The sequence below is a fragment of the Botrytis fragariae genome, assembly GCF_013461495.1.
Source record: "Botrytis fragariae strain BVB16 chromosome Unknown tig00000001, whole genome shotgun sequence".
In the NCBI taxonomy this organism is placed as follows: Eukaryota; Fungi; Ascomycota; class Leotiomycetes; order Helotiales; family Sclerotiniaceae; genus Botrytis; species Botrytis fragariae.
The window spans coordinates 1,855,398-1,878,192 of NW_023500987.1; the positions used below are offsets into that span (position 1 = coordinate 1,855,398).

Consider the following 22,795-nt stretch of genomic DNA (forward strand, 5'->3'; position numbering starts at 1 on the left):
TTATCGCATTTCATTGTCAAGATATATTAATGTTCTTACAACCATCATACACAATCAGAGAGTTCTACAATCTGAAGTCGCATACCTGAACATTGGGAAAAGATAAATCTGATCTCCTAAGGACATTGAACGAAGACTTGGTATCCTCCCCCTCAAACCTCCCTTCCTCTCTGTCTACCTGTCGCATAACTGCTCTTCAAGGGGACAAGATGTCGTCCACCTCTCGAACTCGACCCAATCGTCGGGTGAACAGTCTTGCAAATAGTGAGCGCATGTCCATATCTCGAAATAGTTCTCGATCACGACCGAAAGCTATTGGTTATACCGATGCATACACATTCGCCCTCAGGGTTGCATATCTGCACCACCTTCTTCAACCTCGACGAAAGACCAAACAATACATCCCCGCAGAGAGAAAGATCATTTCGAGGAAGAGTGTCATGATAGGAGAGTTGATGCAGGATTTTTCTCTTATGAAGGATACAAAAACCAAATTCCCCCATGGATTTATGTCGCAGCTAGAGAAGCGCTTGCAAGGAGTCTTAACAGGAACTGAGAGGCGCCCAGAATACAAGGAGCCGGCTGTCAAGAGAACCTTCGCAGAGGCCTATACAGCTCTTACTGAACCAGGATTTCGAAAGCGTATGGACAAAGAGAGACGTGTTGAAGACTTGGTTTTGATATTCTATTCAAATACCACTAAATCTTTACAAAAGGGCAAAGCAGCGGATGATGAATCGTGGAAAGCCCTTGTGGATCGCCATGTGGCTCTGTTCGTGAGACTAATCAGTGCAACTCTCAAGGATCTTGACAAGGACAAAGACCGACCCGAGCTGATGAGTCGTTTGTCAACCTTGGAGAATAAGCTATTGACGAATTCGCAAGATCTATACGTCAACTCTTCCACTGCTCCTGGCGGGGGGCATTCCATTGAAGTGACCGCACCAGTGAGCTACGATGTTAAGGATATGCCTATGGCACAAGTTGTTGGAAGAATATTTGGTATGAGTAATTCGGAAGTTCAAACAGACATTGACTTGAACAAAAGTATCTGGACGGAGTCCGCAGCGCTCAATGATCTGAAATCTTACCAGCATTGCTTGAATGCAAACACTAAACGAACTCTACGAAGCGATGATTTTGACGTTGATGAGGGATACCAGACGTGGAAGAGGTCAGAAATACCAGAACTCTCGGCCATGATTTCTGAGATACTTCAGGCTAGGCCAGATCTTGTCAAGGCCTCCGGCAAGAATAGAGCTCTCCCACCACTCCCACCACTTTCCATGACCACTTCAGGTGCTGAGGATCAAGCATATGCAGACTTAGCCAAATCTATAGCTATAACAAGCCCCATAGATGGAGGCTCTGGCTACAATTTCGAACAACCCGCAGATATGTCTTCATTGTCCCTGGAGGACGATGAACCCTCGAAGATATTTCTGGAAGAGTCCACATATACATTTATACCGACAGACACACGAGCATACTATCGAACAATCTTAACTTATGCCATGACCTATGATCAGATCCATGCTCAAGCTGACGGTGCCGAATCTCAGCCTCTCAGCAAACAGTCTCTCGAGTTGTTGACCGAATTGTGTGTTCGCTGGAGAATTCCACAAATCTCAAGGCTCGTTCTGTTCTTAGATGTCGCAAGCCAAAAATTCTTAGACCAGGAGATTGGGCTTGATGAGCTTGATAGCGCCTTTGAGTTTATCAAGAACCCACCATCGTCTTTGGAAACAAAACGTGCAAATACGCATACACATTCTGCGAGTCTGTCTTCTTTCGATCAGAATGAATGGACGATACATGATTTTGCTTTATACCGTCAAACTTTGACAAGTCTACATGACGCACTTCTCCGTGATCTATATGATCTTCTACAACATTGCTATGAAGCTAAGCCGCCTTCTCCTGGCCCAGTCCTGCTCATCTTAGAAACCCATATCAAAAATGATCCCTTATTCTCAACAAGCCCTGGTGGCTACGATACTTATGTCGAACAGTTGATTGAGGGTCTTAAATCTAAAGCGGCAGAAGTGTATAGGGAATATCTTGAAGCAGAGGTTCCTCAAAATCAAGAGGAATGGGAATTTTTCCATGTTGTTCAATTGGGAAAATCTGTCGTAAAATTATGTGAGCGGATTCAGAAAAGATATCGGAAAAATCCCGAAATCATGGGTGTCAATCCTCTAACAATCCTTGTCGAGACGATGTTTCCTAGCTTTGAGGATGATGCGAATGATTTAATCCAAAGAATCTTACACGTAGCACATACCAACGAAAGCGAAGTCCCTTTACAAGATGGGTTTGACCTATATAAGGAACTTGTTGAGATCCGCAGTATTCATCATAACGTTCTGCCCAGTAGATCCTTCGCTTTCAATATTGAGGATTTGCTTGCTGACTTTGTTTGGCGCTGGATTCGCAGTGCTGATGTGAAAACAGTAGATCTTGTTGACCAAGCTATCAAACAAGATCAATTTCAGGTTCGCTCGGATAATCCTGACCAAACCCCATCAGATGATGAACGTCATAGTGTGTCTATCATTGATGTATTCCGTCTCTTCAATCAAATGGCTGATCAGATCTTCCAACTCAACTGGGCCGACACAATCCAGCACGCCAAATTCATGACAGCTTTGTCGAAATCCTTTGGCATTGGGTTGGCGAGATATTGCGAAGTCATCGAGCAAAAGTTCTCGAAAGAGATGGACAGACTGTCTCCCGCGCAAGAAGCGGCTGCAACACAAACAAAACAGGAGAAGTGGATGCAACTGGCTAAAGAGGCTTGGAATAACAAGGAGAAGATAGAACCTTTTCAATTCTACCCTGAAGTAAGTTCAATACATGCAAATGTAGAAGGTCATGTCTAATGCAATTACAGTCATTTGTTAAGCTCAACAATATCGAATATGCCGTGCAGCAACTTGATGCACTTGAGAAGACAATAAACGTCGATGCATGTGCAGAGCTTCTTGCCAAAAACGCACCACCGGTAGAGAAAAAGAGAAGAACTGCGAAATATGTATTTACCATCAAGATCGTGGAGGGCGAGGATCTCAAGTCTTGTGACCCGAACGGCACCAGCGATCCATATGTCGTTCTCGGCGACGAATATCAAAAACGCTTAGCCAAGACTCGAGTCGTGATGAGAAGTCTCAATCCTCGGTGGGATGAGTCCGTGGATATAACAGTCCAAGGTCCATTGAACATTATTGCGACAATTTGGGACTGGGATACATTTGGTGACCATGATTATGTTGGAAGAACTTCTTTGAAATTGGATCCAGCTCACTTCAGCGACTATATGCCTCGTGAGTACTGGCTTAACCTTGATACTCAAGGTCGTTTATTGTTGCGTGTCAGTATGGAGGGTGAACGTGATGATATTCAATTCTATTTTGGTAAGGCATTCCGATTGCTAAAGAGAACTGAAAGAGATATGACGCGAAAGATCACGGACAAGGTACGTTTAAGTTTATCAACAATTCTGCAACTCCATACCATAGACTAACGATCATAGCTTTCGCAATATATTAATAATAGTCTCTCGCATGAAGCCCTAAGGGGCTTACTATCTCGAGGTATTTCAGTAGCATCGGTAACCAGTCTCTGGAAGAACAGACAATCGATAGCTCCAACCTTGACCCCTCAAGACGTCGAGAACGCTTTGAAGCCACTGTTCAATTACTTCGATGAGAATTTCGCTATTATGAAGCAGACTCTAACAGATGCATCCATGATTATGGTAATGACTCGACTATGGAAGGAAGTTCTCATCGCACTTGAGAGTCTCCTAGTACCCCCTCTTTCAGACAAGCCATCTACTCAAAGACCTCTCACGCAACAAGAAATGGACATTGTTTTCAAATGGCTCGAACTTCTATTCGAATTCTTCTATGCCCGGGACGAGCAAACTGGCGAAGCAATGGGAGTGCCCACTGATGTTCTCAAGTCCCCTAAATATCACGAACTCACCTCACTCAATTTCTTCTACTTTGACACCACCGATAATCTCATCCGCACCTCGGAAAGAATGGCCACTGCAACCGCTCAACGTGCTCAACAACAACGCAATCGTCTTTCGGCGCCTGCTACTCTCGGTGCTTCTTTTGGTGGTCTGATGGGTTCGACTTCAATGCGCAGGAGTAAGAGTATTATGTTGAGCAGAAATTTGGGAACTATGAAAAAGGCCAAGGAAGAAAAGAGGAAACAGGCACAGGCTGATCCGAGTGATGATATGATTTTGAGAATTCTAAGAATGAGACCGGAGGCAACGGCTTATTTGAGAGATAGGAGTAGGCAAAAGGAGAGATTAGCAGCTGCTGCAGCGGCCGAAATGATTGTGAGACAAAGTTTGGCAAGTGGAGGTGGACCAAGATTTGGAGCAAATAATCTACCTCGGAGATAAAGGAGGTTGGCTCTTTTCAATGGAGAGAAAGATGGGATCTATGCATGACGGGAATTAATTATGAGTCTATGACAGGAGACGGGATAAGATGGTAGGCGTTATTCTTTTAACTGAGAGATACCACTGGCATATTTGTTTTGGGATTTAGATATTCTTTATTCCTTTTCTCTGAGGTTTCGGTGGGGTTTGGTGAGATTTGTTTTGTTACTTTGGGGATTTGGGCAGAAGATGGGAGGTTTGTGGAAAGATATTCGGGAAAGTCAACGGAGGCAGATACGTAACTAATTATTGAGATGATCATTTGAACATCTCGCAGAGAAGGGATTTGTGTGTAGGTTGATTGATGGATTTCTGGCTGCTAGGGGTTGGGTTTTAGTTGTGGCGGTTGCTTGGTTTGGTTTGGTTCTGGTTCTGGTTCTGGTTTGGTTTGGTTTGGCTGGACTGGACTGAGGTGGAGGGGGCAATGAGGTGAGGGTGAGAGTGAAAGGAAGGGGCGGTGGCTTTATGTATATATGTATGTAGGTTAGGTATGTAGAAATACTGAGATATTAATTTGAAAACCCTATGACTTGAATAGGATTGTGTGTTTTGTGGGTGGAAGGAGAGGGGAGGGGGGATGGAAATGCAGAACGTGAGTGAGTGAATCAGATGGAGTATAGTGTGATATTATATGATGTGGTGGGATGGGATGGGATGGGACGGGATGAGGCCAAATGCCGGGAAATATCTTGGAACCTGTAGCTCTTTTGCGAAATATATAGTGGATTTATTTGTATTTGTATTTGTATATGTATATGTATATGTATATATATGTATATATATGTATATTCTATCTATAAATAAGTTTACTTACTAAAAGAAGTTGGTTGTGAAACTAGAGAAATCAGGGAAGCTTATTTTGGGGGGGATTTTTTTGGATTAGATAAGTAGGGAGGTAGGTAGGTAGGTAGGTGTTTTATAGGTAGGTACTTGATGACTTGATGCTAGTTTATACTGACTGACTGATTGGTGGGTTTGTGTAGAGTCTTGGTTTGATTTTGATGTTGAATTGGTTTGTTCATGAAAATATTGGGGGTTTTGGGGGATGGGTTTGGTGATGGGTTGGATATAGAGAGAGGTGGGTAGATATGTAGGTGTTTGTATTTCTCAGAATCGGAATCGGAATTAGAATCGGAATTAGAATTAGAATTAGAATTAGAAGTAGAATTAGAAGTAGAAGTAGAATGTATTTGTGATTTTTTGTGATTTTTTGTGATTTTTTGTAGGTTGGTATGTGAGAGGAAAATATATGTATGTATGTATATTGCTGTGTTGTGCTGTGCTGTGCTGTGCTGTGCTGTGCTGTGCTGTGCTGTGCTGTGCTGTGCTGTGCTGTGCTGTGCTGTGCTGTGCTGTGCTGTGCTATACTATTCAATCCATTCTAAACTCCCACTTTCATTTTTCGATTTCCTCATTTCCTCATTTCTAATTTTCCATTTTTGGAGGGGGAGGGGGAGGAGGGGAGTTTCCATTTCGAAATTTGGATTTCAAATTTCGATTCTCAAATTCTCAGTGTCGGATTTCGATGATGGGATTATCAAATCGATGAACACGCAAAGAGGCAAAGAGGCAAAAAGTAAAATGGAGAATGAGAATCCGATGCTGGGATCGAGACGGGGATTCTTGTTATACCTAGTAGTACCTACGGGGATTTTTTGGTGGTGTGGAGGGAGGGAGGAATGGGGGAGTAGAGGGAATAGAGAATGGCCAGTAGATTTGGGTGGTTGGATAGGGCTGTTGTGGTTTAGTTGAAATATGGTGGGTGGTGGGTAGGCGGTGGGTAGGTGGTGGATGGGATTTGTGGAATTGGGTTGGTGTGGTGTGGTATGGTATGCGATGGCAAGGTAAGGTAAGGGACCTGTGGCGGGGGAGGTAGAAAGAGATAAATGTAGGGAGGCAGGCTATTGGGCTGGCATGGGGATGTGTTCGTTGGGCTGGAGGATGGAGTGTTGAAGATGTAGTATGTGTGGGCTAGGTGATGGAGGGTGAGGATGAGATGGAGATGGAGATGGGATATGATATGATATGATATGATATGATATGATATGATATGTTTGATAGCAAGACTTGCAGATAGTATTATAGCTTCTCGATATACATAATATCAAACTACCATATATTTTACAAGCGTCTCTCAGGCTCTCTATCCGCCTGACAAAAGCAAATCATTCTATATTATACATACGACGGGACATTCACACGGTAAGTAATCAGGTCTGAGAGCCCGCACTGCACCTGATGAGAGAAACAAATGGAGACGTGCTATCTATCGGTAGATCTACAAATACACATATTCTTTCGTACATGTCCTTCGTACGCTGCAAAAGATCCGAAGCGCCGGCCGACTCGTAGCCGAGCCTTATTTATGGAGATGCGAATGGGAGCGTGCTGGTTAGGGTATAGTGTGTAAGTATGTAAGTATTTGGGACTGGGCAGCTTGGGCAAGCGTGGCAAGCATGGCAGCTCGGTGCTAAAGTAGGGAAATAAAGGGTCCACTGTACCAAGGATTTTTAGGACCCTGAGATTTTGGAGAGAGGGAAAGAAGAGAGAATTGACTCGCATTTTGGGATGGGAAAAGGTTTTCGGGGATTGGTGTGGTTTTGTGTGTTGTTTTTCGGATTTGAGGGATTGGTTTGGAGAACCTTTTGGAGGATCTTTTGGAGGATCTTTTCGAGAATCTTTGGGAGAATCTCTTGAAAGAATCCTTTGTCACTGACTCACTGGTGATTTGTATGAAAATTTCGGTAATTGTTTTGATAACCAAATTTGATAAAGAAATTGAATTTAGATCAGCTCAGGGCGTCATGAAAGCCAAGAAAAGAGAAGTATGAAAACTGGAGCTTCTTTGAATGAGGCTCATGGAGCATGAAGCGGCTCTTTCATGCGATTTTTTTGCTTTGTTGGCCTCGGTCTTGCCGTGTATGAAGCTATTGATGGATGGGTTGAAGCAAACCAAAGAAAAAAGGGCTGGTAGGGTATGTCAGGATATCTTATTGGTAACGGTAACGGATGATTGAGCCTTTGAACAAAAATCCGTACGGTACGACGGAGTACACAGCCTCCGCATGGATTTTGATAAGGGGGCAGTCAATGCCAATCAAGACCGGTACGTCCGTAGATAGTTCCCACTCATGCCATTTGCGCATGCAGATTGCACAATCCCCGAAGTTAAGCAAAAGACGAACTATTGGTGCTTCATATTTCGAAGGCCGCTTTTTGAGATGGAAAAAAGGAATTGGAGGGGCTCGAGGGCTTCTCGTGCTCCCGTGTCATGGTACACGTTTTGTTGTGGTTGAAGCAGCGGTGTATTGAAAAGAAAATGGGAAGTACTAACCGAAAAACGTCCCATCAGCTAGTTGGGTGGATGCTTACACTTGTAGGTAGGTTCGCTTTTTCAGGCAATAAGAATTAAGTTGATGCATGCAACCGTTGTCGATCCCTTCTCGAAACTGACACCAAAGTTTGATTGCACCAGGCCTTGTTGGTCGTGAATCTTGGTCTGATGGAAGCGGAAAAGGAAGATCGGGCGCAGAGATCTACTTGAATGATCTATAATCTGAAACGTTTCAATTCTGTGATTCCTGCGATTTCGGTGACACAGTTTTTGATTTGACAAATTGACATATCAAGGCTTGTAAGGGTTCAAAAGATTAATGACTCTCTCTCTCTCTCTCTCCGGTAGACGATGGCGGCCTCTGGTCTTGAGTCGGAATATATCGAATGATCTAACTTCTCTCTCTCTCTCCAGGTTTATCCCCAGATTACACCGTTTCTAAGATTGGCTGCGTTGTTCGAATCATGCCAGGAACCCAACGTGTTGGCAAGGAAGTCTTAGGAAGGGAAGGATGAAATAGATGGGATGGAGGGATGGAGGGATGATGGATGATGGATGATTGATGAACATTAAACACAAGGAACCGTTATCCAAAACCTGGCGATACGAAGTACACAATTAAAAGCCTAAAAGCCTCAGCCGTCAGTGTCAAATCGATCTCACTCGTGATGCTTTCAGAGACTCGTGATATGATGATTGAAGTATATTCCACTTTAACTTGGGCACGATAGGAAGCAAGTGTGCTAACGATATGGCCGAGTACTGCATCTGCATATTGAGGCGAGCAGCAGTTGGAAAGAAGGGTCATTGGATAGAAGAAAAGATCATTTCCTCCAATATAAAGCAAAAGCGTCGTGGGGTGAATATGTCGTGGTCAGAGTGGAAGAATGTGAGATGGGATACGATTCGTTCGTTCACCTACTTGGGTATGGATTGGCAAATGTATCCCTGGGACACACAAGCCATTCAGGATTCTTACCTTTCTTTTCATCCCTTGCTCGTTGAAAAGGTTGAATTTGACGTTTCTTCTGTGATAGGTCTAATAATGATCAGTTTCGAAGCGGAGAGGAAGTCGAGAAGCCGGTGTGTAGCTGGGTATGAATTCGTAGTCGACAGCAATAAGGAAATACATAGCTAAGAGACGCTTGCGATTGTTATTTGATAGATATATTTATAGAATGGAAACTATTTTCTGTTCTTTTTCTTTATTCTTTGTGGTTTTAATTTTGAATTGTTTTCTCTTTCTCTTTCTCTTTCATCTCTTCGTCCTTTTCTTCTTCGGCCCTCGATCATGAATTTTATATTAGATGAATTAGTATAACTTAAATGTATATAGTGAAATTCCGTACATGCTCGATATCCACGTCACGGAAGGTTTGGTCCCTATGGAACACACCTAGGTAAGCGATAAACTGCTGAACCGCTAAGCCCCTGTGATTGAAGTTAGATAAGTGAAGTGAATTTGGGGGAACCCTGAAAGTAAAAGATCCCAACCCAAGAACCCGAAACTCAAAAAGCCATAATACCATACCGTACTATTATACTACACCATCCCATATCAGACCATACAAATCAATACCAGCAAATCAATTCCAGTTCCAGTACGGTACCATACAATATCCAAGGGCGAGAGAAGCTTCCTCTTCCTCTACCTCTCGACCTGCCTACCGACCGACATAGGTAGACATATCTTCGAGTACAATTTCCTCCCCACCGACAATATCATCCAATTGTGCATACGTCGTAAGTACAGAAAACACTCTTCTTTCTTTCTTCACACAGTGCAATACACAAACATAAAAAAAGAGAGAAAGAATTTAGATCCTCCAAGACGACAAGAACAGCTGCTACTTCCACCCCCTCCCTCCCCTCTTTAGCAGTATTCATCTGCAAGAAAAACTACCGACCTAGTATATTTATTCTCTCGTGTCCGGAATACAACCAAGTCACACTCACACCTCACACTTCTCACTTTGCATCTCAAACCTCACACAACCTCTTCTAACTTCTCTCCTCGAACTTAGAATTTTTCTGTATTATAATTTATCTATCATCACCGTTTTTTACCTTATCACCCCATCCATTCCCTTTCCACCCATTCTATCAGGGTCTGTCCTGTTTTAAAATTCCTTCCAATCGGAAATCGGCATTGTCGCTTCGTAGTGGAGATCAAAAGTTGTCGACCTGACAAGGGAGACAAGCCGTTGGACTTTCTACTAGAGAAAAGACATCCACTTCACGCATCTTCAAAAGAGTTGAGGTAATTCTTATTTTGCTCTCAATCATTGTATTAATTCTTCCCCTTTTCCCTCGATTTCAGAGCGTCATGCAATCGTGAAGTCTTCTTTGACTCACTCACTCACTCACCCACCCATTCATCTCAACCTAACAAAGTTGCAGCTCGTCCACTCCTTGACACCACTACCTCGTATTACATTTACCGATCGAAAAATCCGACTCCGTCGAAGCGGGTAACTCAGATTTTTGACTTCATGGTAGACGGAAAATTCTTTGTTACGACTTAGCAGCCTGGCTGCATATACAGAGACCAAAATGGGGGATTCTACAATAGCACACACTATTGCGATCCTGCAAACTCTCGCATTATCGAGTCTCGAACTTCCACCAACGAATGTTTACGGCAACAAAGGGATTAGGTTACCAGGTGCAGCTACATCAGAGAAGCTTGCCCTCGAACGAGAACTTACGGCCTTGGTATCAAGAGTTCAAAGACTAGAAGCAAAGGCGATCACAGTCAATAATCAAGCCCTACCAGATACACCGAATGAATTGGGAGCACCATCTGCTTTCGCAGATGTGCTCACCGGTGCTCCATCCCGAGCCTCGAAGAGTAGTACTACATCTCGACAACAACTCGTCAATTCGTTGCTTGCCGCTAGAGAAGCGCCCACCGGCGGTGAAAGACCTCCTAAATTTACAAAATTGAGTGACGAGGAACTCGAAGCACTCCGCGAACATGTCGACGACCAATCGAAACAACTCGATAGTCAAAAATCCGAGTTGGCCGGTGTACATGCTCAACTGTTTGAGCAGAAGCAAAGACAAGAACAAGCACTTAACGTTCTCGAGGTCGAACGCGTAGCAGCTCTCGAAAGAGAACTGAAGAAGCATCAACAAGCCAACGAGGCTTTCCAGAAAGCTCTACGGGAAATAGGAGAGATTGTCACAGCTGTAGCTAGAGGTGATCTCAGTAAGAAGGTACAAATCCACTCCGTGGAGATGGACCCTGAGATTACCACTTTCAAGCGGGTAAGCATATCATGTCAGAGTTTTCCCCATCTACCCTCTCTAACTCTTTTCTTAGGTTATCAATACCATGATGGATCAGCTTCAGATATTCTCTAGTGAGGTTTCTCGTGTGGCTAGAGAGGTCGGCACAGAAGGTATTCTCGGTGGACAAGCCAAGATTTCTGGTGTTGATGGTACCTGGAAGGAGTTGACTGACAATGGTATGTATTTACCATTTTGGAGGCCTTGTTTATTTTATCTGGGCGAACTTACTAATTATTTACAGTCAACGTCATGGCACAAAATCTCACCGATCAAGTACGAGAAATTGCCTCCGTCACTACTGCTGTAGCCCATGGAGATCTCACACAAAAGATTGAGAGACCAGCCCAGGGTGAGATACTCCAACTGCAACAAACTATCAATACCATGGTGGATCAACTGAGAACGTTCGCCGCCGAGGTTACCCGCGTAGCAAGAGATGTAGGAACTGAAGGTATCCTTGGGGGTCAAGCAGAAATCGAAGGCGTCCAGGGCATGTGGAACACATTGATAGTGAACGTCAACGCTATGGCCAATAACCTCACTACACAAGTGCGCGATATAGCCATTGTCACAACAGCTGTCGCAAAGGGAGATTTGACACAGAAGGTTCAGGCAGAATGTAAGGGTGAAATCAAGCAGTTGAAGGAGACTATAAATTCCATGGTGGACCAATTACAACAATTTGCGCGAGAGGTCACGAAGATTGCTAGGGAGGTCGGTACCGAAGGTAGACTGGGTGGGCAAGCAACAGTGCATGATGTTGAAGGCACTTGGAGAGACCTCACCGAAAATGTGAATGGTATGGCCATGAATCTTACGACACAAGTACGAGAGATCGCAAAGGTTACCACCGCTGTCGCCAGAGGAGATTTGACCAAGAAGATTGAAGTGGAAGTTCAGGGAGAAATCGCTTCGCTGAAAGATACCATCAACACCATGGTGGACAGACTTGGCACATTCGCTTTTGAGGTTAGCAAAGTCGCCAGGGAGGTCGGAACTGATGGGACCCTTGGTGGGCAAGCGCAAGTTGACAACGTCGAAGGAAAGTGGAAAGACCTCACCGAAAATGTGAACACCATGGCCAGAAACTTGACTACTCAAGTACGAGGTATCTCGACTGTTACACAAGCTATTGCCAATGGAGACATGAGTCAGAAGATTGAGGTTGCTGCTGCGGGTGAAATACTCATACTAAAAGAAACCATAAATAACATGGTAGACAGATTGAGTATCTTCTCCAATGAAGTGCAAAGAGTCGCCAAAGATGTGGGTGTGGATGGTAAGATGGGTGGTCAAGCTGACGTTGCCGGGATTGGCGGCCGTTGGAAAGAGATCACGACGGATGTCAATACCATGGCTAACAACTTGACAACTCAAGTGCGCGCCTTTGGTGATATTACTAACGCTGCAACCGATGGCGACTTCACAAAGTTGATCACTGTCGAGGCATCTGGAGAGATGGATGAGTTGAAACGAAAGATCAACCAGATGGTCTACAATTTGAGGGACAGTATTCAAAGAAACACCTTAGCTAGGGAGGCTGCCGAATTCGCCAACAGAACGAAGTCTGAATTCTTGGCCAACATGTCTCACGAGATTCGAACACCTGTTAGTACCACTCCATTCCCCACTCTGTTTTTTCTGGCATTACGCTCGAGTGCCTTTTCAATTGTCTGTACTAGCTTGAGCATTGAAATGCTCTACGTAGCAGGCTCTCTGGTTTATCACTGCCCCCTTTTACCAAATCTTTCATTCTCCTTAACCTAATGCATATACTTTTTCGCTAACATTGGTGATAGATGAACGGTATCATTGGCATGACTCAGTTGACCCTCGACACCGATCTTACTCAATATCAACGAGAAATGCTCAACATTGTTCACAACTTGGCCAACAGTTTATTGACAATCATTGATGATATTCTCGATTTGTCAAAGATCGAAGCAAACCGTATGATCATGGAGGAGATTCCATACACTCTTAGAGGAACCGTCTTCAATGCACTCAAGACTCTTGCTGTCAAGGCAAATGAGAAATTCTTAGATCTCACTTACCGCGTGGATAGCTCAGTTCCAGACCACGTGGTTGGTGATTCGTTCCGTCTTCGACAAATTATTCTTAACTTGGTTGGAAACGCTATCAAGTTCACAGAGCATGGTGAAGTTTCTTTGACGATTCAAAAAGCCGAGCAAGATCATTGTGCGCCAAATGAATATGCAGTCGAGTTCTGCGTTTCTGACACTGGTATCGGTATCCAAGCTGATAAACTCAACTTGATTTTCGACACTTTCCAACAAGCAGACGGATCTATGACTAGAAAATTCGGAGGTACTGGTCTAGGTCTATCAATTTCGAAGAGACTTGTAAACCTCATGCGTGGAGATGTTTGGGTCAAGAGTCAGTACGGAAAGGGCAGTTCATTCTACTTCACATGTACAGTCCGCCTCGCAACCTCAGATATCAGCTTCATTCAGAAACAACTCAAGCCATATCAAGGTCACAATGTTTTGTTTATCGACAAAGGACAGACTGGCCATGGCAAAGAAATAATCACTATGCTTACACAACTTGGTTTGGTACCCGTTGTTGTCGACTCTGAGCAGCATACCATTCTTCTCGGCAATGGAAGAACCAAGGAGAAGATTGCTTCAACTTACGATGTGATTGTTGTGGACTCCATTGAGTCCGCTCGAAAACTGCGATCAATCGATGAGTTCAAGTATATCCCAATTGTCCTCTTGGCTCCTGTTGTCCATGTCAGCTTGAAGTCTGCTTTGGATCTTGGCATCACTTCTTACATGACCACCCCATGTTTAACGATCGATCTTGGCAACGGTATGATTCCTGCCTTGGAGAACCGAGCTGCACCCTCATTGGCGGACAACACGAAATCCTTCGACATTCTCTTGGCCGAAGATAACATCGTCAATCAACGCTTAGCAGTGAAGATTCTAGAAAAGTATCATCACGTCGTTACTGTCGTTGGCAATGGTCAAGAAGCACTAGATGCTATCAAGGAGAAACGATACGATGTTATTCTCATGGACGTTCAAATGCCAATTATGGTAAGTGCAATCTGCAGTCACATTATAATACGGGAGAGAGATGACTAACACCATTGTAGGGAGGATTCGAAGCAACTGCTAAGATTAGAGAGTACGAACGAAGTCTTGGAACGCAAAGGACGCCTATTATCGCACTTACAGCACACGCTATGTTGGGTGATCGCGAAAAATGTATTCAGGCCCAAATGGATGAATATCTTTCTAAGCCTCTGAAACAAAATCATCTCATCCAGACGATCTTGAAATGTGCAACTCTTGGAGGTGCATTACTCGAGAAGGGTAGGGAGGTTAGGCAATCCGCTAATGAAGAGAGCCCCAACTCGCAAAATGGTACTCGCGGTACACAGCATCCTGCATCGAGTCCCACACCAGCCCATATGAGACCGGCTATCGAGCCTCGTGCATACACGACCACTGGCCCTATCAATCATGGAAGTGTGGAGAGTCCTTCACTTGTAACGGCAGATGCTGAGGATCCACTTGCGAGGGTAAGCACTTGCTGATTCACATTCCAAATTCCACAGAGCCTGTACTAAGCAGTTCTGTAGCTTCTAATGCGTGCGCATAGCAGCTAGTGTGAGATTCATCTTGGTCGAAGTTCGATGATATATGCATGGATTGATGGGCACAGAAAAGCTCTGCCATTATTTCCATTTTCCTTTTCGTAGATACCACCAACTGCGAGTACTTGTTGTTCTTTTCGATTATCTCATCCAAACCTATTTTCAGAATGGCGAAGGGCGTTTTGGGGGAAAGGGAATAAACCACGTTTCGTCAAATAAATTTGGGCGAAGTATCTTTGTTTGGTGCATGGAATTGCCTTGTTTTATTTCACCCATCCGAGAAATTTCTCAGAGGGCTCAAATCAATTTACTTTCATAACACTCGTTCCTGTGCGAACTGGAAGTGTTTGCTACTATTACTACTTTTTTTGGCGGTGGAGAATTATGCATTGATGAGAATTTGGTGGATGGTTTGATGGAAGGGCGGGGATATTGAATGCTAGTGATTATGATGATGGATATGTATGGTGTGAGGGGTAAAGAGGGTATTTGAAGAGAGGAAGTCAAATGGATGTGAAAGGTTCGATGTATGTATGGAGATGAGAATAAATGAGAATCATGATGCACATTGATATGATTTATATGGTTTTTGACTCTACGTAGTGTACTTTTGGTACTTGGTGAGTTACTTTTTTTTATATAAAAAATCCCTAGGGGAGCTTGCGTTAGATTTTTATCAAAGCTAAGGACCTTTTCGTTGTGCGGGTGCGGGTGTGTGGATGAGAAAATAACAAGTGCTGAAGGTTTTTCTGCCTATCTATCAATAGACCTTCCGAATATGCAATGCATACTCACTCATCCAGTGTATTTGTTGTTTGGAACCCTGCTAGCTAACTGACTATTTAGTTATAACACAACCTTATGTCGAGCGAGAAGTTTATTAATATTGTGTTCTGGAGGTTGTTGTTAGTTGGATGGATGGATGGATGGATGGATGATTGGTTGGTTGGTTGGTTGGTTGTGTTTTTTATATATGGCTTTGTTGGAGTTGGAGTTGGAGTTGGAGTTGAATTGAATTGAATGATTAGGAGGGAGTTGGCGGGTTGAGTGGAATGGTTCCTGGGAGGAGGGTATTGGGATGTCAGTGTGTGCCACTGTGTGGTTTGATTTTGGATTTGTTTTGATATGTCTTATTTCGCTTCTAGATTCTCAGATCTAGTCTCCCCTCCTCTTCTATTCCCTCGTTGATATCTATCCCCCTCATCTATCCCACCCTTCTCTCTCTCTCTCTCCCTCTCTCGCTCGAATTTAGAAAATAGAAACCAAGAACTACACACTACAACCCACAAATTGCAATTCACCACCTCCCTCCTCACTCAACTAATATCCAACACCCAATCGCCTCTCAGCCCCTCCCCTTCTCTCCTCTCTCACAACCACCCAAACCCCACAATCTCCATTTTCTATCTATTCACTCCCAAGATCTCCGCTCGCTTTGGGTGTATATAGAAGGCTTTTGCAATTTCGATCTTTGGTATGTAAAAGCGATGGATGGGGTGTAATGAGTGAGTAGTGATTGTGATTTGTGATTTGTGATTTGTGAGATTTGTGGGATTTGGAAAGTAGTCTGTTTATAAAGATGGAAGGAGGGGGGAGAAGGGAGAAAGTAAATTCGCTTCTATTCAAAAATATAAATCTATAGCAAAAGAGGGAAAGAGAGGAGGGAAGAGGAAGAGAAAGAAAAACAAGGAAACATAAGATTCCAGATGAATATCAAGGGGAAACTTGAAAGTAGAAGATGCGTTGTAGAATCTAGATACAGAAGTGGATAAGGATGAGGATGAGGATGAGGAAACGCATGGCTGATTTATCACGATATAGTAAGGATTTTCTTTATGAGCCTCGTGCTTGGTTTCTGTACTTGTATCTTTATACATACACGAATGCATGAGCTCATGAGTCTACGAGTCCATCAAATCTCAACCTCCTAAATTCTAACTCCAAATCCTCAATTGTCTTTCAAGTTGAGTCAGTCTCTACTTTTCACTGACGCAGAGTTGAGTGAGTGAGTGAGTATCTCGTAAGAATTCACGTAAAAGTTGAATGGATGAATCATTGAGTTTTATCATTATGATATAACAGAAGTATTGCATCACAGATAGTAAAGTAAGTAATACACTTGGTTTCGTTAACTTTCCAAGATTCCCAGTTTCCATCACAGAAGAATACATTTTTTAAACTACACATGCGCGGTATCATTCGATTTCTGTTACATCCAAAAACATAGGTATAGATAGTACAAATCGTACAAACAGTATAATCCACTCATCATCCTCATCCGTAATTACTATTCAAAAATGAAAACCAGCCAGCCAACTAACCACCTTCCTTAATGCAATGCAATACAAATGCGAAAAATAAAATCGGACCCCCATCATCCCTCATTAGAATGCCGTTATATATACAACCATCCAGAAACCCACCCCAAGATCCGAAATTTTGTCCCTCTTTTCGCGATAATTTTTTTTACCCCTTGTACGTATAGTATATTTCCTCCGCACATCACATTACCAGTATATTATGCAAAAACAACAAATGCAGCTGCAGCGACAGCAACAATGATACTCGTGAATCTGTTTCCTCCCAGGGCTGCCGCATCAGAAGAAGCAGAAACTTCTCCGACGATGTACGCAGGATCGTAGACCACATCGCTAGTATCCAGCGTACCGTTCCAACAGTATCTGTCGAAACAAGCCGTACATGCGTCGGGAACGGTAGTGTTGGTCTTGTACAGCGAGCGGGAGATAACTGCGCAGGCAACGCAGGTTGGCCACTCGGGATCGATGGTGGAGTTACCCATGGTAGCGACGTTGTAGCCGTTTTCAATGATGAGATTGCGTTCGGTGGCGTTGTAGGAGGGGTCGAAAGTCGAGACGTTGGATTGGTAGATGTAGGGAGCGTTAGGGATGTAGATGACTAGGGGTGTTGGGCCAGTGGAATTGGAAGGATCGCAACCGAAGAAACTGGGGCGTTTGTTGAGTCCCAGGTTGACGAATGTGTTTTGGCCTGGAATCGAGGGGAATGCGGTTCCGTTTGCGATGGTTGCGTTTTGGGAACGCTCGTGGGTTGCGACAAGGGATGTTCCGTTGGGCCAGAAGTAGGTGGTGTCGGCGGATGAATCGATTGCGAAGATTACATCTACTTCACGGATAGGTTGGATGAGAGGATAAAGAGGGATGTTTTGACCATCCTCACCACCATCAACCAAATCTAATTGAGTAGTTTGGGCATTGCGGTTGGTTTCGTTGTTGAATGCGTAAAAGGGGTTAGGCTGATATTGCGCAATATCATTGTTGATGAATCCGATCTTGTCGAGAATGGCGGTAAACGCGTCGGTGACAATAGTTGGAAGCGAACTTTCATTGGCTTGAATCAAAAATTGGTTGAAGAGTGAGGACGAAGTACCCATCACGTAGCCGACTTGATCAAAACCACGAACACATTGTTGACCGTCAGGGATGGAACCAGCGGTGAAATTTGATCCAATATAACGAAGGGGTGCGAACCCATATGTCGTAGCATCCCATGAACCAAGCTCAAACGGATTGAATTCGTAGACTGTCGAGTTTAGTGAGATGATCTCGGTGTATGGCGAACGACCATCAGCGACGAGGAAAGGCATAGGAGTTTCGCCATTTGCGAAGTTTTCCTGTAGTGCAATTGATGAAAATGTATAAGCTGGTCCACCATCTGTAGCATTAACCAATTGGAACGATAGCGCGCGTCCCCAATAATCGGTGACCGAAGTATTAAAATTGAGAGGAGCATCCGCTTTTCCAGAAACCTCGTTCTTAATGGTACTATAGTAATCAGCAGTACTTAAGATCTGAATATGATCGTCGTTAGGTCCTTCGAAGATCGAGTTTTGGAAGTTCCACACATCAGAACTATCCCGTAAAGTTTCGACACTACTAAAGTTGTTGGTGTAGATTGATCCTACCAACCATCCACCACCAGAAAGACCTGCAAGATAGGTTGTAGCTTGTAAAAGACCTCCAATTTGTCCCGTGTTTGTCGAATTGGCTGTTCGATCATCGGCGGCAGCGACGAACCCAGCACCATTCAACATTGCACGGTAACCTCCTCCAGAAATTGCTATACCGATGTTCGGTAAGGTAGATGCATTGCCGGAGACCCTGTTTATGTAGGCAGTTGCATCGAATCCAGAAATGTTCATCCTTTCGAGGAAGGTTATCATTGGTTGAATGGTATTATTTCTTCGTAGTTCGAGCCACGATGTTTCATTGGCAGATAATTCACTGGCTTTTCTGACTGTTGGTCTCGTATCAGGACAATCTACTGCTCCTGGTGTGTAGCTTCCTGTTGGTGAATCCGGTAATGCACGCTTGATAGCATACATCGGTGCAGCTAACACTTCAGCAGCGATAATTTCGGGAGATGCATCTCGAGGTAAAACCAATTGACGAGCTGTGAATGGGTTAATAAGCTTGATACTAGAAGTTTCTTGAAGTAATAATTACCATCACATATTGAAGACAATGCAACCGAAGCAACTATAGCTCCGAAGGCTTTCATATTGACTCGATTGTCTTGTATTACCTGTAAATAGGTAGGTAGGTAGAATATTTAAGAGAAAGCAAAGATGAGAGAGAAATTTAAGAGAAGATATAATATAGTTAAAAAATTAGATGTAAACCTTTCTCTCTCTCGCCTCTCGTTCTCTCCCTCTTTCCCGTACTTGTTGGAAAAGATGATGTTTTGAATCAAAGGGCTCAAACGGGAACGGCAAAGCTAAAGAACGAGGCTCGGCCAGCTTATATGTTCGTATGACGCAGGTCCACGCTTTTTTCGGCCTAAACGTTAGTACGGGAGATCTACAGGGAGTCAAAGACGACTAATGTACTCAAATTTCCGACTAATTGGTAACTTCTGTTTTGATTCGTTCAGAGAATTTGAGAAAAGAAAAGTAAATTGGGTGAAGAAATCCTTTTGAGACGAGATAGGTGCAAGGTAGTTGCTAGTCAAGCAGCTAGGTAGTCAAGTAGCTAGGGTACCGGTAATATAAAAGAAATCATTAGTTCTTATATTGCTTGACTAAATTCGTTCTGATGAGACCTCAGCCTTAACCTTGCGAGACAATGTAGCAAAATTCTCGCTGATATTATATTAGACGCATGTATGTATTATTGTATTAGCCGTGTGGTGAATGTACAGCTGTACCGGTCCACTAATGTATGTACCTTTCACAGCCTTGTATGAGAATAGAACTAAGAAAGTGCTGATTATGTGGGGTAAGAAGATGTAAGAAACTGCGGTGAATTTCAAATTGTTTACCGAGGACAGGTGTTGAGTAGGTACTCGAGTGTTGCTAATTCGGTTCTTGATGACGGTAATGATGATAATGATTCTTCCGGCTATTTTTCGCGTGTCTTGTGTATGTAGGGGGGAAAGGAGGGGAAAAGGGACAGCAAGGTAAGACAGATCTCCTCTCCTGTCTTTGTGTACTCCGTAAGTAGGTGTGGAATGCGAGCTATACAAAATGCGAAGTGGTAAGAGCTTCAAACAGGAAAATACACATAAATCAAAGAATCAAAAATAAAAGGCCAGCCACTATGTGTTTTGCCTTGCTGCGCGGATAATCGGCTTCTCCCGCTCTAGTGCCGCTATTCGGATTAGTTCGACAAGTCCGCTTTAACAATAGTCTAAACTCTCTTTATTCAGCAAGCTCGGCGCTTCGGTTGGCAAAATCTCCTTTGGCCTTTGAAGAGGATAGATGAAATAAAGAATACCGCTCACTCATCAGTCAGGTACCTAGTAGTTACCTCGGAAGGAGTATGAGGTCTGCGGAGTAAGCATATCTATGCGAATCCTCCATCCACAAGGCGCAGTCGTAATTCCAAACAAAAGCAAGCTGAGATCAATTAGGTCAAAGCCAAGTCTTAAGGGGAAAATGAGACCTGGAATGACAAACTAACCCCGTTCTGTCGAAAATCCCTACAAAGGGTTCCCCAGTTTAAGAGTAGATATGGTATTTGTGCAGACTAAAAACCTTATACACACTATCGTATCGTATCGGTCGTATTGGTCGTATTGATGCTCTGTTTTGAGTTATGAGTTAGGGATTGTATCGATCGTATGGACGCTCTGTTTTGAGTTTGGCGACGAGGATGTTGCTGTTTGAATTGAGTGGGGTCGATAGGTTAGAAGTTCCATCCGGAATGTTCGGTAAAGTTAAAAGAAGCCAAGTTATAATATCAAACGAAGCTGCCAATGGAAACCAACTATATCAATGCCTCATCTCGCAATATCATATACGCATTACTGCAAGGACGCAGCCATTACTATTGTGGCGGCTGCTCTCATGCGCGCGCTTCTTCTGTGCTCAATTCGGTTTGTCGAGTCTCTTGATAGGTGTTGGTGGAGTTTATCATCACATCACATTCTTGGTCAGTGATTTGGCCAGCGATTCGGTCAGCGTTGTCTTACAAACACACACCGCAGAACTTCGATTCGGATATGATAATTACAGATGCTTATTCTCCTCATTCTAATGTCCTCGTATATGCTGTACAATGCAAAGAGTTCTACACAGCCTTAGCACTGCGTAAACTTCAAATCAAGTGACTTTTTCTGAATAATCATCATACACAAGCCACCACAAGTCACGACCATGACGAAAACATACCTTGGTATTCTTATTGGTTCCTATCCGTACTGGGATTTGAAACCTTCAGGTTTCAAAAATATTACATTTCGCACAATGATGTTAACGGTAGTTGATTCCGTGTTTCTATCAGCGCCATTGTCAAGTCAGCGTCACCATAGATCTATAAAACGTGATTGTTGTAGTACATTTTTATCATCAATGATCGCTAGTGCAGTATTCTATCTATGCGGAGAGAGATGAGATAAAGTTCTTAACATTTGTCTTTACTTTTGCTACATACTCTACAGACTACCTCGAGACCGCTTGCTGTTCAGCAATTAGCAATTAGTAGTTGTCAGTTGCTGGAATCGATATTTAATAATTCATCATCAAAAATCAAGACTGTATAAGCCAGTATTTCAAACTTTGGTGACCTTCCCCAGTTCGTTCACATACATTGGATTCGTATGGCAATGTACACAGACACATTATACATCATATCAATAGCTATCACCTTCATCACTTTTGCCCAGTCCTATACACTATCCAGTCCGGGCATCCCTCTCATCAGACCAACAAAAATTCTCATGTCGACACCTTGGAAAGCCCAGTCATCCACGCCGACCATAATTGCAGGCATGTCCAAGTACGTCTGATCTTGTGGGGAAAAAACTAGATACTGGCAGCATATTAGTATTCTGTTCACCATCGATCGTTGTATTTAGGTTGGTGTCTGACTGCTTGCGAACAACCTGCTAACGTGTTGGATTCCTGCTCCATGCCCTGCAGATGATTAACTGGTTGCTGATTCCCCGCCCCAGGTGGTGATGTGTGGGAAAGATGTGGGCAGGTGTTACTAGACGAAACAAGCGGCAAAGTCGTACGTGTAGATTCACCTTGGAAAGTCTGAAGTCTTGACTGCTCTCGAGCAAAGAAATTTTGATGAACAATATTAACGATTCCGAGGTGTCGAATATGCATACAAAATTTCCCGCCTTCCTTGTCCACATTCTCCTGGGTGTTGTTTCGTCGTTTTTTACATCTCAAATCATATAAATTTTCCCTCGGTTGCCTCCGCCTCGACATCAAGTAAGTGTCGGATCACTTCGGCGCTCTTTTCAGTCACTATCTTCTTGCAAAATTTACTTGTCACGCCATTGTAAATATCTCCGATGATATCCATTTTTTCCAGGGCTTGATCAAGTAGTGCCCGGTCGTTCAAGCGATGATGGGCTAGAAAATTGATCTTTGGTGAATTATGATATTGATTATGTGCATTGAGATGCGAAAGAAGAAGCACCATTGACGCTAATAGTGCAAAGAAGTCTACGGGTCGTGAGCAAGATGAGAAAAGACAAAAGCTTCGACGAGCAATAAAGCGGATTAATATCTCCCGGCGGGAGTTCACACAAGTCATCTTGGAGCACTCCTGTTCGTCAATACTGTTGCCTTTGTCCACTATATATGGTAGAT

The 22,795-nt window shown here is 43.5% G+C and overlaps 4 protein-coding genes across 4 annotated transcripts; 2 read left to right on the top strand and 2 right to left on the bottom strand.

Moving 5' to 3' along the window:
• Positions 1-209: 209 nt before the first annotated feature.
• Bfra_000569 (putative c2 domain containing protein) lies at positions 210-4,420 on the top strand (the record flags this gene model as incomplete). Its single annotated transcript, XM_037331015.1, has 3 exons — positions 210-2,843; positions 2,894-3,475; positions 3,533-4,420. 3 exons carry the CDS (start codon positions 210-212, stop codon positions 4,418-4,420), a joined length of 4,104 nt encoding a protein of 1,367 aa, XP_037197348.1.
• A 5,926-nt stretch (positions 4,421-10,346) lies between these two features.
• Positions 10,347-14,727, top strand: Bfra_000570 (putative two-component osmosensing histidine- protein; the record flags this gene model as incomplete). Its single annotated transcript, XM_037331016.1, has 6 exons — positions 10,347-11,063; positions 11,119-11,263; positions 11,329-12,695; positions 12,887-14,152; positions 14,212-14,640; positions 14,701-14,727. The coding sequence occupies 6 exons, from the start codon at positions 10,347-10,349 to the stop codon at positions 14,725-14,727; spliced, it is 3,951 nt and encodes a 1,316-aa protein (XP_037197349.1).
• A 2,506-nt stretch (positions 14,728-17,233) lies between these two features.
• Bfra_000571 (putative lysophospholipase plb1 protein) lies at positions 17,234-19,251 on the bottom strand (the record flags this gene model as incomplete). The annotated part of the gene is made up of 2 exons (XM_037331017.1): positions 17,234-19,143; positions 19,197-19,251. 2 exons carry the CDS (start codon positions 19,249-19,251, stop codon positions 17,234-17,236), a joined length of 1,965 nt encoding a protein of 654 aa, XP_037197350.1.
• Positions 19,252-21,857: 2,606 nt separating this feature from the next.
• Bfra_000572 (uncharacterized protein) lies at positions 21,858-22,408 on the bottom strand (the record flags this gene model as incomplete). Its single annotated transcript, XM_037331018.1, has 2 exons — positions 21,858-21,974; positions 22,061-22,408. The coding sequence occupies 2 exons, from the start codon at positions 22,406-22,408 to the stop codon at positions 21,858-21,860; spliced, it is 465 nt and encodes a 154-aa protein (XP_037197351.1).
• Positions 22,409-22,795: the final 387 nt, after the last annotated feature.